The sequence below is a fragment of the Vidua chalybeata genome, chromosome 7 (assembly GCF_026979565.1).
Source record: "Vidua chalybeata isolate OUT-0048 chromosome 7, bVidCha1 merged haplotype, whole genome shotgun sequence".
In the NCBI taxonomy this organism is placed as follows: Eukaryota; Metazoa; Chordata; class Aves; order Passeriformes; family Viduidae; genus Vidua; species Vidua chalybeata.
Window position 1 is genome coordinate 32,778,236 of NC_071536.1, and position 15,302 is coordinate 32,793,537.

The following is a 15,302-nucleotide window of genomic DNA, read 5'->3' on the forward strand; positions in this document are numbered from 1 at the left end:
ACACGAAAGTGTTGCTGCAGGTAGGTGGCTATTTTTAATGAAATGTAGAATTTGTCAAAATGTGGTTTATGAAAGAAATGAGAGGAGATGTTACTACAGTTGGAGTTAGTGCCCAGTGATGGGGTAGTGTTGATGATAAATATTTATGATACCCTCCACTCCTTAAATAGAACTGTTATTTTTAATGATATGCTTAGCTAGACCAAGGTGTAACTCTCCAAAGCTGGGAGAGACTAACAGGAAAAGAATAGAGTCTTACAAACCAGCTCCATTTCTGAGCCCTCTTCAGAAACAGCTATTTCACACTATTTCTAAATAAAATATGTAACTTTGATCCCTTTCATGCATTACAAATGTTTCTGAGGTGCTGGTATCCAGGTAACAAGACAAATATTCAGGTGTTTTTAATTCTTAATAGATTATTTAATAATCCCGTAGTTTACAGTAAAAAAAATGAGAGCAGAAATTCAAGCAAAGTTTTCTTATAGAAAGATCTTCAACCAGGTTTACAAATATTGTCTTAAAAATCCCTCACAAATGGTGGCAATTTTCAATTCACTTACAAGTTAAGACATTCATCAAGGTTGAGGTTTCTGCCCTGCTGACTTAAAGCCTTGCTTTGGGCTTGGCTATTTGCCATTTTCTACTTTACATATGCATCAGGAGCCTGCACATCTTTAGTCCATCTAAAAAGAAAGAGAAGCATTCCGTTTCTCATTGTCTATTACAGGAAGTTTAAAAAACTTCTTAAAAAAGAGCATCTGTCATCCAGGAAATTTGGTCTTCCTTAAGACATTAAACATTTAGATCACTGTTTTTTTCAGCCTCAAATTACAGGCATAGAAAACAGCAATCTCACAACTGAGTAACAACAAACCCACCCCCAAATATTTAATGAGCTTTTATTTATGTTAAGAAGAAAAACAGTAAAAACCTATAGCATAAAATATCTACTAAAAAACAATGTAAAATTAATCTTATTTAAAACAGAAACATCTACATAGCTTGATGATGAAAAAAGCTGTTGGATGATTCTCCTCTGCGTCCAATGATGGCACTGAAATTCAGAGCTAACAGTGGAACTAATATACATGTGTCATGTCTTTAAAAGCTTTCCAGGTATGCTCAGGGTAAATGAGAAATCACATATTACTGACCACACTCTAGCACAGTCATAGGAATTTAAGGAATTAGCTATACAGCAACCCCTGCAAGAAAAGAATGCATTTTCCAACTTGTGAGCAGTCAGCTTTAGAATGCCATTCTCAGCCCTCAGTCCTCCAGCAGATAGTTTGGGTTGACAACCAGGTATGGATCATCATCAAAAGTCTCCTCTTCTCTGGATCCTTTCAGTCCTGACTGCGACAGTTCGATCAGAATGTGGTCCTGCAACAAAGAGCTGTGTTAAAACAAGGCTAGAGAGGTTTGTTTGTACTCTTTGAAAGGCATTTTTATATTGGTGGGACCTCTTATTAATTACTTAACCCTTTTAATTGTGAACTCCCTCTAAGAGACTCTTAAAAACAGCATTCAGTGGAAATCACTTCTATGTTGTATCCTTCCTGGGAACTTTCCAGCTTAGTGCTTTCCAATCTAATGGTTTTGTGTCTTTAAAAGTGGGAAGTAGTTTATTTTGTCATACCTTTTCCTCCAAAATGCCCTCATACCCCTCTGACTTAAGGCTATCCATTGAATACAAGTGTTAATTGTATTTTTGTATCCTAATGTATAGTACTATAGAAATACAGAAAAATATCACACTTCACACTTATATGGTGACACAGTTGAACTTTTACTTATACACATCTCTAATTTATTTCAGTAGTTTTTCCTGTAATTACTGTAGCAGGTGTTAAACAAAGAAGGCATTTATACTGCATCAATCAATGGAAGAACAAAACCGATTTCTCCAAACAGGAATGTATTCTATTAAAAATGAAACATTTTAATATATAAGTTACAACCCTGTACAAGTCAAAAAACCCTTTCTCGCTATCCACACATCTCTATACATACATAATGTGTAAGTCGGTGAATGACTCTCTCTATGATCTTCTTTTTATTTATTAGTTCTTCTTCAGATTCAATTTCAGATTCAATTTCCTTTAGATACCAATTAATAAGTTCACTCCTCTTTAGTGCTGCATCGTCCTCTTCTGCAGAAAAAATAATTTGCATAAACACAGCAGCAGTAAACTACCACTCAAACCATAGAAGAAAAGGATTTACACATTAACATTCACAATACTGAACAGAGAAATAGGCTTTTTAAGATGTTTAGGAAAGGTCAGACTTAAGGGTTTTTTTCTTAAAGCACCATATTTTGCACAGGAGGGTGCTGTGTCATGGTTTAATTGGAGATAATTAGATTGAGAATGGAAGCTTTCAGTTCTATGCTTTCAAATGGCTTCCAAACCCCTCAGTCTTCAGCTTCAAGAAAAACCAGTTGCAAGGACTAACACACCTTTTCTTTAAGTGAGGGCTAAAGAAAAACCACTGTCACACAGAGCTAGAGGAGTCATCCTTCTACATGTACTCAGCATTTGAACAGACACTGTCATCACCACACCCTTCCAAAAGCCTTGTAGCTTTAGTATCTGCTATGAGACAACTGCTGCATTTCACTGCAGGAGTAGCTTATTGCAACTGAAATATTTTCACTTCTGAAGAACTAATCCAGCCATTTGTTTAAGACAGGCTGTGGTTGCTGGCATGCCTTAAAGCTCCTGCTCCAGTTTTCACTGCTACAGACTTTTCTAGCTTGGTTACACCATTGTGTGCTACAAATCCTCTTCTGGCTCTACTCTGCTGACATGCTGCTCAGCTTAATAGGTTTTGATAAATTACTACGGTAACAGAGCTAGAAACTCCAGGAAGTCCTATTTCCATCACCAGATGTAGTACTGTCATATGAGCACAGGTCTACACCTGACCTAACAAGTTTGTTGTCTCAACAGGAGTGAAAATCCCATGTACAACATCAAGAAATACACTAACTCCCTGAACTCAGGGTCTGCCTTCTTTGCAGTAAAGAAATTCTTACCTTCCTCTGCTTTCCTGAGGTGCAGCACCAGGAGATTAGAAATCCGTCGGTACTCAGAGAAGCCCAGCCTGAGAGAAGCTTTGGGGGCAGCATCCTTGCTCACATCCTCAGAATGGCCATTGATCCCATTCACAAGACCATTGACCCCAGCTGGAGCTTCTGCCTCACCTGTTTGGACACATACCCATATTTAAAGCTGCAGCATCTTTTAGCTATTTAATACTCTGAGCCACTGAAAAGCCTTGTGCTGACCAACCAGGTGAGCTGCTGAAGGAGGCTGAAGAAGCAAGAGTGAAGAAGAGGAGCCCAGATTTCTAGAGCTCATTAGATGAGAAACTGAAGAGAAGCATATGCTCAATCAAGGTAAGCTGTAAAGAGTGGAAGGACTTTTCCCTTTGAAAAATTTCTCTATAAGTAATTTACCATTGACTCCATCTTGGTCCTCTTGATCCTCCATTTGCTGTTCATCATCTTGGTCTAAATTGACATCAGGAGTCTCAACTCTAATGATGGACTTATTTAAAAGCCTGAAAGCTTCCTTCACATGTTTTGGGTGAACCTAAGGAAGATTTGAAAAAAACATATATTACATAGGCACGGGGGTGCTTCTGGTTTTCAAACAGCTCCAGAAACTCATCTCTCACTCTGACAAAGGGATCTTCTACACATCTCAGCTGATTAATCCTAAACTGTAAATACTCTACAAGTTAAATTATATCCCACTACAAGTATTCCAAGGTCATGCAAGGTTATGGAGGGAAAAGCAGCCTGGTCCCTTTCAGGATATAGCAATCATGTGGAGTCAAAATTTTTACTAAGACAAGAACATTTGGGAGAAAGATCAGTGAAGCAAGAAACATGAAAGAAATGGGTCTGAACAGAGACAATATGAAAGAAAGAGAGATATAATTCATGATACTCTCCTCTAGAACTGAAAAGCAAAAACTGGAAAAATCATCTGCAGCTGAGCCATAACCTAGAAGCTATCTGTTTCTTTATAAGCTGAATTTAATTTAAAAGAATCCAAAGGGTGTCCTTACACAACCAGTGAGCAAGGTTCCATCCCTGCCTGTGTCACATAGCCTCTAATCAACATTTCGAAAGGCCTGCTGGGTTTGAAAGTGAAGACTAGAGGGGCAGTAATCACACTACAGTTAACAGCCAGAACAGCTTTACAGCAGTGGTTGATGTAAGCAGGAGCTCAGATCACACACAGAGCTACTCTTGGGGAGGTCCAGATACTTTGGTGAACTTTGGTTTTTCAAATTGCAAATGGAAGAGAGCCAAGAGAGTACAAACTGAAAGATTAGGAAAGAAACTGCCAACAGCCCTGGCTGACAGTAGTATGACTGTCATCATTTGACAGGTAGGAGGCTGAGAGTGCTGACACAGCTGTGATAGAAAATCATGCAAGCTCTCAGTTTGGCCCAGCTGACATCAGTTTTACAAGTCAGCCCTTTAAAACAGTGTTTCTGGCATACAGACCCAGACTGAGTACGACCACGACTCAAGCTCTCCTCCTCACCCACAGGACATCATCCAATATCACAGTCAAACAGCAAATGCACAACTCCTGTCGGAACCCAAGGTGTCCCTCAGAGACTCTTGGATGTTCCAGGTCAGAAGCCTCTGAGACCCTGGCAGGCAGCCAGAAACCCCTGTGGTCTTGAATTTGACCCATGGAACAATTTACTAACCTTGCAGGAAGAACAAGAAATCACAAAAGTTTAGATATTATAATAGAAGTAGTTACAAAGTGAAAGGAAGGATTTTTAAGTGCTGTACAGGGGGATTTTAAGCCTTGTACAGAGGGGTCTGAGTTTTGTACATGGGGGTCAGAAGTTCTAAGATGGAGGGATTTGGGTGTGCCCTGTCCTCCTTCTTTCTCCTTCCTATCCTCCATGTTCTTGGTGATGTTGGCACTCACAGATTGGTTTAGAGTAAAAAGTCACTGTTCAATATAGGTGATAGGCATTGGGGAAAGACTATAAACATTTAACATGTAATGTGTGATATAAAAGGTGGCACCAGCCCCTTGGGCAAGAGAGACGGAGGGAGACGCAGAGGGAGAAGGAGTCAGAGAGAATGCCAGGGAGTGTGTGTGCCTTGAGATAACACGCAATAAACTGCCTTGAGACTGGACGACTGAAGACTACAGAGTCTTTCTTTGAAGGCCCAGGTTGGAGGAGAGACTTTACCTCCACCCAGGGTCACCCCAATCTGTGGATGATCCTGACAAACTCCCACTCATTTCCATGAACGTTTACCCCAACCTCCACCATGCCCCTGATACCTCATCGCAGCAGTGCATGCGGGCCATGGCCTCAGACAGGCGGATCATGCTCTCCAGCTGCCTCACCGTGATCCTCCAGGATGACTTGGTCACTCCAGAGCCATCGCGCTGCCGCAGCCGCTTGTACTGCTCCACTATGAAGTCCTCAGACTCCTTGGATATCTGTGTGGCATCAAACAGAGTGCCAGGAGTTCCAGTGGTCAGAGTATTAAAGCTTTTTATTCCTGCATTAGATTGGCAGTGTACAGCCTTTGCTGTACTGGCTGCTGCTTTTATCTGAAATATTCTATGCTATACACATACTCTACACAAGTATAATGGCAATCACATTATGCTGAAATTATGTTGCAATAATGATTACACTTATCAATGACAATGACATTACAGTCATTAGTACAGAAGTACAGAGCTGCATTAATTATTTTACAGCAGATTTTTTAATAATTTCTATTTTTATCTTCCACTGACTTGTTTCCAGACATAATTCATGTCAGTCCCTACTAGATTGTTCTGTTTATACACTTATGAAAAATCAAACACACAGCCCTTCCAAGCTGCTACTTGGATAGAGCCAAAAAAAATCTGTAGTTAGACCAGTTTCCCATGTTCTGTATTTTACCAAAAAGCAAAGAAACAGAGGCACAATACCCTTTTAAAATAAAGACACACAAACTGATTAAGCAGTAAGTCAATAAAATACAAAAAACTCTGCAGCAGCCATGGTGAATAACCCATGCCTGAAAGGTATGAGAAGGCCATGAAGTGATCCCTCAATTGTTCTAGACAAAGGTTAAGAACTGCCATGGACTATAACAATCTCAGCTGGGCTGACAGGGTTTCTGGAGTTTAGGAGCACCAGGTTCCAAAATACTTTCTGTTTCTAGGTAATAACCTGAGTTTATGGCTCTTTCCTTGAGAAAACACTACCCCAAGTGTGTTGGTGTTTGCTGGAGAAAAGCCTACTGCAGAGCAACTGTTCCCTTGGACCTCCTCTGACAGAGCAACTGTTCCACAGTTTACTTAAAAAGTAAAATTACCTTTGGTTTAAACTGTCTTGCAAAGAGCAGATACCTTCGGATATCATCCAAGGAATAGACACGGTCAACAGACTCCTCCACTCTGGAATGCAGATCCACGATGCGCCGGGCAATGGCGTAATCTGTCACCTGGGATATTGGGGCTGTGTCAGGACCACTCGCATCAGCCAAAGAGCAAAACAACACTTCTATTCTTCCTTCCCATTCCCCCTGTTTACTTGTAATCCTCATGGCACAGCCACCCTTTCCAGTAGCCAAACTCTCTGCCAGGAGGTCCAGGAGAATGTCCTGGGGTTTTTTAATACAAGGAAACACAGCAGAGGAGGGATAAAAGGCAGTTTTAGGATTTATAACCTCTTGGAACTCTCCTGGGTTACAAGTTAGCCAGAGAACAGGCAGAAAGCAGCACTTTGCAGCGTGGGAACTTCCTTCCTTTTCAGCCTGCTCTGTCTCTCTCACCAGTCCCTTCTCAATTAGATAATCACTCTGAGCAGAACAGTGGCTGAACCAACATTAATCTCTGGATCTCATGCATTCCCAAGGCAAATGCCACATAGACAGGTGGCAGCAGTCTCAGCCTTAGTGACCAGCCATTTGTAAAAATGACTAATGGTGTTAAGTTTGCAGGTCAAACCACTACAGGATGAAAAGGCAGTATCCTTGTATTCAGCAGAGTATGTTCAAATTTGTACTGCCAGCTTTTAGCTGCACAGACAGAGCGGAAAAGCAGGAGCAAGACACTCTCATGAGATTTCCTTCACTCAGAATTGCAGAGGGCCACCAAGATGGTCAGAGGGCAGGAGAACATGATGTATGAGAAGGTAGAATAGGCAGGTCTGTTCAGCTTGAAAGGAAAGTAACTGCTTTACCGGCCAGCAGAGATGTGATGAAGCCAAATAGTCCTTGGGTAAGAGGCTACCCACAGGAACTGAACCATGAGAAATTCTGATTAAATGTTAAAGTTATTCTTTACTGAACACATGAGTTGTCACACATTGCATGGGCCTGGAGAGACTGAAGAATCTCCATCCTTGGAGATACTCAAAACTCACCAGGTGAAGTCTTGGCAAACTGTTCTCAATGATCTGAGTGAAAGGTTAGATTAGAGACCTCCAAGGATCTTTTCTTACACAAACTATTCTATAATTCTGTAAAATTACCTCATTACACTCATCCACAAGGATGAAGAAGAGATCAAAGCGGGACATGATGGGAGCTGACAGGTTGATATTTTGTTTCAGTGACTTGGATCTGTCATAGCGGCCACCAACTGGGTTTGCTGCAGCCAAAATGGAGGTCCTGGCATTCAGAGTAGCCTGACAGTGGGAAAAAATGAATTAAAAAAACCTGTATCTGTGACCACTTCCTAAATGAACTCATTGCAACCCAAATGGTTCAGTGTAACACTTTTTTGGGGGAGTCCAATGCAGGTATTACAACAATCACTCCTCAAAAGCACTCAAACTCCACCAACCAACCCTTTCTAACCAGGTCTCTGCCCTGAGACACAGTTTGATGATCAATATTGAAACATCACCACACTCTTGCCAATAATACTGAAACAAGCCCTTAAAATAGCTTTTCACAAGATCCTGTTTTTCTACAAACACACACCATTCTGTACCGTTTTTTGGGGTTAACCCTAACCCTAGGCTTTTCCCATTTTCTGTTTCTTGTTCATTATTATTTAACTCTCAGTAACATTTCTGACCTGCTTTGGGTATGTGGCACAAAAACTTTGCAACTAGTGATCTCTGTCCTGCCACAGTGAGGCAGCTGCAGAGGTGACATGAAGATCTGGCAGGTGAAGCCACATCAGTACACATAACAAACAGATGATGCTACAGACTACACAGAGGTGTAGTGCAAGCTACCTTCACTCCAGCTTTAGTAATGGATATTGTTTGCTGCTCCATTGCCTCATGAATGGCTACTTGATCCCGCACCTCCATCTTGTCAAATTCATCAATGCAACAAACACCCTGCAGCAGAAGAATGAAAAGAAGTGACCCATATTAAATCACTTATGAAAAAAGCATCACTAAGACAATTTAGGGCTCTCTGTCATTAATCCAATTCATTCTAGGGATGCAGGAACCTCTCCCCTTCCTAGACTCACGTTATCTGCCAGCATCAGTGCTCCAGCCTCAATGACAAATTCGTGGGACTCCTCATCTTTCACCACAGCTGCCGTCAGACCCGCGGCGCTGGAGGCTTTGCCGCTGGTGTACACAGCACGGGGACTGAACTCATCCACGTGCCTGTGGAAAATAGTAACAAAACACCCAGTATTTCATCTACTGATGATATTTTTAAATGTGCAATTAACTTGTATTTTTATCTAGTCACACTGGACAGTATTTAAAGGCTGGGTCTTAATCTTACTTTAGAAACTGACTCTTGGCTGTACTTGGATCACCAACAACACAAACATTGATGTCCCCACGCAATGAAGTGCCTTCTGAAGTGGTCTTGGGAACTCCTCCAAAGAGCATCAGCAGGACCCCACGTTTTACTTCATCATTACCTGCCCCAGAAAAGACATTAAACTAAACATCCAAAAAAACACCACAATTTTCCTATTTAAAAAAACCTTCATCCCACTAGAATTTTAGATAATTTAGATACATCCACTTGGAATTCACCTATTTGCTAAGCATCCACTAAAACCTGTAGGGTTCAGTAGCAGAACACCTGACATCAAACCCAACCTTTTAGATTGGGCTTGCAGGCCTTAATGATTAAACACCACAAATATTAAAAAAATAGATTTTCCTCTTCTAGCACAACCAGTGCTGAGGGAGAGAGTTTGTGGTAGCTGGCACAGGGCTTCCAACCTTTCCCAAAAGCTACAGAGATAGCTAAAGAAATTAATATTTACACAAGTGAAAACTTCCCTCTCTAAGGCCACAAATGGATTCTTACCATGGATAGTGGGGAAGAGGCTGGTGCACAGATTATGGTAAAGGTTCTTATCTTGGCTCATTTCAAAAACTTTTTCCCACTCTTTCACAGACATTTGGTTTTTAATGCTTTCTGCAGTCTGTTCTTCATCTCGGAGCTCTTTCCCACCAAACTAAACCAAGGAAATAAAACAGCAACAAAAATAGTAAGAGTAATGAATGTGAGCACTGCAGACAGGTCACAAAAACTTGCTCTGAAATCTAGATGGGAGGAACATATCCTGAAAAGCTGCCCTTAGGCTAAGTAACCTCATCACCTTATACCTTTAAAAACCAATAGCCAATTTCCTAGCAGGCAAAATCAATAGTGTAACTTTAGTTAGTGAGAAAATCCCAAGTGAGATTAAAAAAAGAGTAAAACCAATATGACTTCCTTTGACTAAAATTGTCTTTGTAAGCATTCTGACATTAACTGGAACTTCCAAGGTCTTTTGATGCTCTGAAATGGGGGCCAGCAACTTCTACTCCCAGAACGTACCAGATACTCTTTTTATCCTATGTGATGGTGATGTTCTTAGCAGAATGATAAATTACAGTACCACACCATGCCAAAACCCAGATGTAATTAGTATTACTCATACTGCAGTAACATCCCAAGATGTTACTTGATAAACCAGAGGGAACAAAAAGGATCCCTGTTTTTCCTGTGACAAAATGCAGCAATAGGATTTCCTGGAAGAAAAGGAAACGCTGCAGAAATGGATGAAAGCTGAATGGAAATACATGTGCCAGTTAGCTGTTTAGAACAAACTGTAACACTGGCAAATAATCTCATCTGTGAAAAATGCTACGAGTAACAAAGACAAGAACCTTGCTATGCAAATTCAATGAGAATATAAAGACAGTCAAACCAACACAGGAAGGTGGCACACACGCACACTTAAAGCTTTACCCATTCCTGCTCCCTAATTTGAGGGAAAACCACATAGAACAGAAATCACCAACACCTTTAAATCTCCTTTCTCTGCAGACTCACCCGTGGATTTGTTGGTGCAACGTAACAAGCCAGAAAAACGAGCTTATAGGAGAGCTCCCGGACCCCGAGGGCGCGCAGCCCCCGGATGCCTTCGGTTTCGTAGCCCTCTGTCCCCGTCACCCGCGAGCCGGTCTCTGCACGTAACCCTGCCATGGAAACGGGAGTCAGGACAGCAGCTCCCAGCACGGGAAGGACACCTCACGGAGGTCATGAGCAGCAACAAACCTGGTGTGGCGAGCTGGGACACGTCAGGCACGACAATCAGTGAGCCAGTGAAGTCGCATTTGTCACCAGCCTGGGCAGATTCCACGGCCTCTGCGCGCAGGATCACCTCCACGCTGCGCGGAATGCTGCCGCGCGGCAGCTCGCCCTGCGTCTCCTGGATGCGCACCTGGCACGGAGAGAAGCTTCAACACTGAGCACGTCACCAGATCTGAAACTGCTTCAAAAGCTACACTGCCAACAGATGTGTTCAACAGCATCTGACTGCTGCCATCCACGTCAATCCCTCTCACAATGCGACACACAACCAAAAATCCCTTCACTCATCAGCATCTAAGGAGTCTTGGAGCAGCTTAGAGGATGTACAAGGGCCACAGTGACAATTCTGAAAGGTAACCTGGACATTTCGGTTCATGTGGCTGATATAAAATACAACTGTGGGATGTGAAGTGCTGAAGACTTGTGAGAGTAAATCAACCTGGAAGAGCAAGACACTGCAGATACCCATAAGCACCTCTTTTCATACTTGTATAAAGCAGCTATCTATACCTGAGGTACTGGTAACATGAGACTTAACTCTGGCTCTAATATGTGGGGCTTCAGTGGCTTACTCAGACAATAAATGTCACACAACAAAATGAATAATTTCCCATTCTTAAACATAAGTCTTCCAGACACAGGAAGAAACCTTTTGCATAAATTGCAGTGCCTTTTCTGGAGGTCTTTTCTTGATGTTTTCTTGACAGAACAAAAATTAACCATCTTCAATGTGCAGAAGTACAAATAACACCTTCCAACTACCACAGGAACATTATTGGTTGTCATCACTCCCCAACATCACCTTTGTACCTTTTGGAAATCAACAAATCTTGATTTGTTTGTGTCCAGCAGGAATCTCCTTCTGTTGGCACAGACTGGGTTTCTGCAGATGTTTGGCTGGGTGTACTTGAACTGCTGCTCCACATCTTTGATCACTGTCTGGCAGTCGAGGCACAGGAAGGTTCCACTTACCAGCTCAGGATGGACGGGGTGGGTACGAACCACCTGCCCACTGATGCGCAGCAGGGAGCCAATTTTTGCTGAAGTCAGCTCTCGAATTCTGTTTAAAACAGAAGTTCACAAGGATTAAATTACTGAGTTGACAATTTTAGGCCCAGGGTACTAAGCTACAATATAGTGTCGCTCTGACTAAACAACTGCTGTAACAAACAAAAGAAACAAACTTACTACAATACATTCTACAATATATTCTTACTACAATATATTCTCATTTTATTTCACATAAACTTTTAGGTTAATACTAAAGGTTAAATGAATGCAAAAGTTACATCACTGGTATTTCAAAAGCAACACACACTAATTTTTTTTTTTTTAAACCAGAGAGGTTACTCTTGTTTGTGAAATATGATGAATTTAAGTATCTGAGTGTGATTTACAAACAAAAAACTTTGTCAAAAAATCTCCTGCACAAGATCAGGAAACTTTGCCACAACTGTACCAGCCAACTGCACATTTCACACTTCATAACCAAAACATTTTCAGCATGCTTTGACATGTTTTTCCCTGGTAGTAAAACAGCACAATTTTCTGGAATTAATAATCATCTTACTTGTGTCTGGTAGGAAGGTCCTGGAAGGCAACATAAAAATCCTTGTTTGCAGGAACATTTCCGTGGTCTCTGGCAAAAGTCTTTGTTGCTCGACACAGGTATGGATAAACCCTAAAATATGGGGAAAAGAAGTTCAAATTTTAGAGAAGCTATCAAAATGCCTTCTCTGCTTTAGATTACATCAAAGGCTTATAACAGATTTCCATGTTCTGGCTTTTAATTCTATGTTGTATAACCCAAAAAAGACACCCTAAATATGCTAAATGTGAGATCACTGCATAATAATGTTACTTGTACTGTTGTTTGAAAATAGACTTTTCAAAGTCTCATTTTATTACACTTTTATCCTTATGTTAAGAAATATATCTTCAAAATAAGTGACCAATTCAATAAAATATCATCAGAGCATGAAATTTTAGAGTTTATTCTGCATTCTCATACTGACCACCTATTTCTTTACCACAATAAATACAGTTATCTGGTTAACTCATGGTTTTCAGAGAGGAATCCACTGAGAAACGTTTTTAGCCAGTAAAAAAATAAAATAGGATGCAGAAAGAAAATAAGCCTCTTATTTTTTTACATAAAACCAAGACATTATGGGCTTGAGACTCCAGCAGAGGTCAGCCTTACCTGAAAAAAACCCACTCTACATTTTACCTGTAAAATTCCTCCTGAATAGTGGTAGAGAGCTGCTGATTGAACTGCTCCAAATCCGCAAAGCTGACGATCAACGTGTTCCTCTCTGGCCGGATCAGTTCTTCAGCATCTCGCAGGTACTTGACCTCTCCATCGCTGTTCTGGAACCTGAAAGTGATTCAGGAAAATGTTTCACAGTCACACAGGCAGCAACTGAATACTTCTGAGTTCAGGAGAAATGACAGAGAAAAGGATCACTCACATTCAGGCATCCCACAGTCCCTTGCAAAGCCCCTTTCCAACAATATTTCTTCTTCCACCCCCTTGCTACATCTGCTCTATTCACACCCTAGCACAGACACACCGGATTTACATTTCATACAGCAGTAGAGTTGTCCCAGTGCCAGAGAAATTTTATTTAAGGTTTAACAAAGACTCTGCACCAGCAAACAAGGCTTTGTTCCTCCGGGTAATGTTAATGGTTTCCTTATTTGATGCGGATGGGCCCCTCAGGAGGCAAAACGCAGGGAGCCAGATGTATTAATGTCTAACACCCAAGCCACGGAAAGGGTTTTCAACACAGCTGTGACAAAACTTTGTTAAAGTGCATCAAATGCACCTACAAAAAAAAAAATCATATCATTATAGAATGGTTTGGTTTAGAAGGGATTTTAAGATCACCTCGTTTCAACCCCCTGCCATGGCAGGGACACCTTCCACTAGACAAGGCTGCCTAAAGTCACATCCAACCTGGCCTTGGACACTTCCAGGACATCCCAAATTCTCTGGGCAACGTTTTCGCGGAAACTCTCCGAGAAAGGTTTTACTTACCAAGAGAGCACCGTGTTGCCTTCCTTCAGGCTTCTCCCGGCAGAGCCTGAGACGACAGCAGAGCTTTTTCAGCTGAACGCCAAGGGCAGGGGGCACAAGGCCCTGAAAGGATCTCGCCAAATGGCGGCCCCTCCGTAAGGCGCTATCGGCCCGCCACCCGCTGCCGACCCTGCCCGCCCGTCGCCAGGCCCAGCCCCCGGCACTCACTCCTCTAGGAAGTCCAAGAACAACTTCTGGCACTTCTCGGCCACTTCATCGCGGATCTGCTGGTGCTGCGGCGCCGCGCCCGCGCCCCCCACGGCCGCCACTGCCAGATCCATCCCGATCGCTGCCGCTGGCCCGGCCCGGCCCCACAGCGGTTCGCGCCACGCCGCGTACCACGTGGGGCGCGCGCCCGCCGCGCCAGCCAATCGGCGGCCGCTGTGCCGCAGAGCCCCGCCCCCCGCGGCCGTTTTCGCGCCAAAGGCGAGGGGCGGGCGGGGCTGGGGGCGGCTCTGAGGCGGCGGCCGGGGCAGCGCCGGGCACCAGCGCCCCGCCCCGAGCTGCGCCATCAGGGAGCGCGAACGGGTGGTAACCCAGCCGAGCCTAAACGGCTGTGGGTTTGTCAGCGAGCTGCTCAGTGCTCCGGACGGCTTAGAGCTATGCCAGAGCAGCACAGCGTTTCCTACTGAGAAACAGAGGCATAGAATGCTAAGGGGTTGTAAGGGACCTTAAAGATCATCTAGTCCCAACCCACGTGCCGTGTGAGGAACACCTCCCACTCGACCGTGGAGCTCAGGGGTTTGTATACAACCTGGTCTTGAGCCCTGTGAGGGATGGGGAATCCACAACCTCCCTGAGCAACCTGTTCCACTGTCTCACCATGCTCACAGTGAAGAATCTCATCCTAATATCTCACTTAAGTTCCCCTTTTTCAATGTGTCTCCATTCCCCTTGTCCTGTCACTACAGTTCTTGACAAAGTCTTTCCTGCAGCCACTTAGGATACTGGAAGGTTGCTATGAGGGCTCCACACAACCTTCTCTTCTCCAGGCTCGACATCCCCAACTTTCTCAGCCTGTCTTTGCAGGTGAGGTGCTCCACTCCTTTTATCAACTTTATGGCCCTCTTGTAGACTTGCTCCAACAGTTTCATGTCCTTCTTATGCTGAGGACACCAGAACCACAGGCCTGGAGGTGTCAGCTGTGGGCAGCTTCAGCACAGCAGCTGCAGTGAAGTTTCCCCATGACATCGGCTACAGTAGCTGGAGTTAAAATTACTGTGCTGTGGCCAGGGCACCACTGAGGAATCCCTGAGCCAGGGAATCCCCACAATGTGTGCAGGAGGCACTTGGGCAGCTGCTCATGGAGGAGACCCATGCCATGGATCATCTCCAGCTTCTGGAAAAACTGGCCCAGGTGGAAAGGGTGTAAACTACACCAGGTGAGGGTCAGGCCACAGTCTGGACACTTGAGTCCTCATTGGCACCATTGTAGGATGGTTGAAAGCAACATTTGCCAAGCGGTGCCATGGCTGACAGCCATTCCCGAATGGCAGCTGCTGGCACACGGCGTCTGCCAGCAGGAACCGCTTCAACATCTATGAAAAATTGCTTAGAATTGCTCTGCCACCTGCAAAGTCATTAATCTCTGCCTAAACTGGGAATTTTGCTGTAATTATAGCAGCTAAGGGCTCTTTTTCAGTTTTGAAA

General features: G+C 43.2%; 1 protein-coding gene across 2 annotated transcripts; it reads right to left on the reverse strand.

Annotated features, from left to right (window-relative positions):
* Window positions 1-1,182: 1,182 nt before the first annotated feature.
* On the reverse strand, window positions 1,183-13,944 carry MCM6 (minichromosome maintenance complex component 6). 2 transcript variants are annotated; one of them, XM_053947069.1, is made up of 17 exons: window positions 13,821-13,944; window positions 12,804-12,950; window positions 12,144-12,254; window positions 11,546-11,633; window positions 10,538-10,703; window positions 10,313-10,458; window positions 9,299-9,449; window positions 8,759-8,900; window positions 8,493-8,634; window positions 8,248-8,355; window positions 7,534-7,689; window positions 6,374-6,502; window positions 5,337-5,498; window positions 3,467-3,602; window positions 3,044-3,211; window positions 2,017-2,156; window positions 1,183-1,386 (listed from the first exon to the last, which is right to left on the reverse strand). In XM_053947069.1, exons 1-17 carry the CDS (start codon window positions 13,931-13,933, stop codon window positions 1,273-1,275), a joined length of 2,319 nt encoding a protein of 772 aa, XP_053803044.1. In that variant the 5' UTR covers window positions 13,934-13,944; the 3' UTR covers window positions 1,183-1,272. The 2 variants fall into 2 exon arrangements, with proteins under 2 accessions (XP_053803044.1, XP_053803043.1); XM_053947068.1 differs by having other exon boundaries at window positions 11,384-11,633.
* Window positions 13,945-15,302: the final 1,358 nt, after the last annotated feature.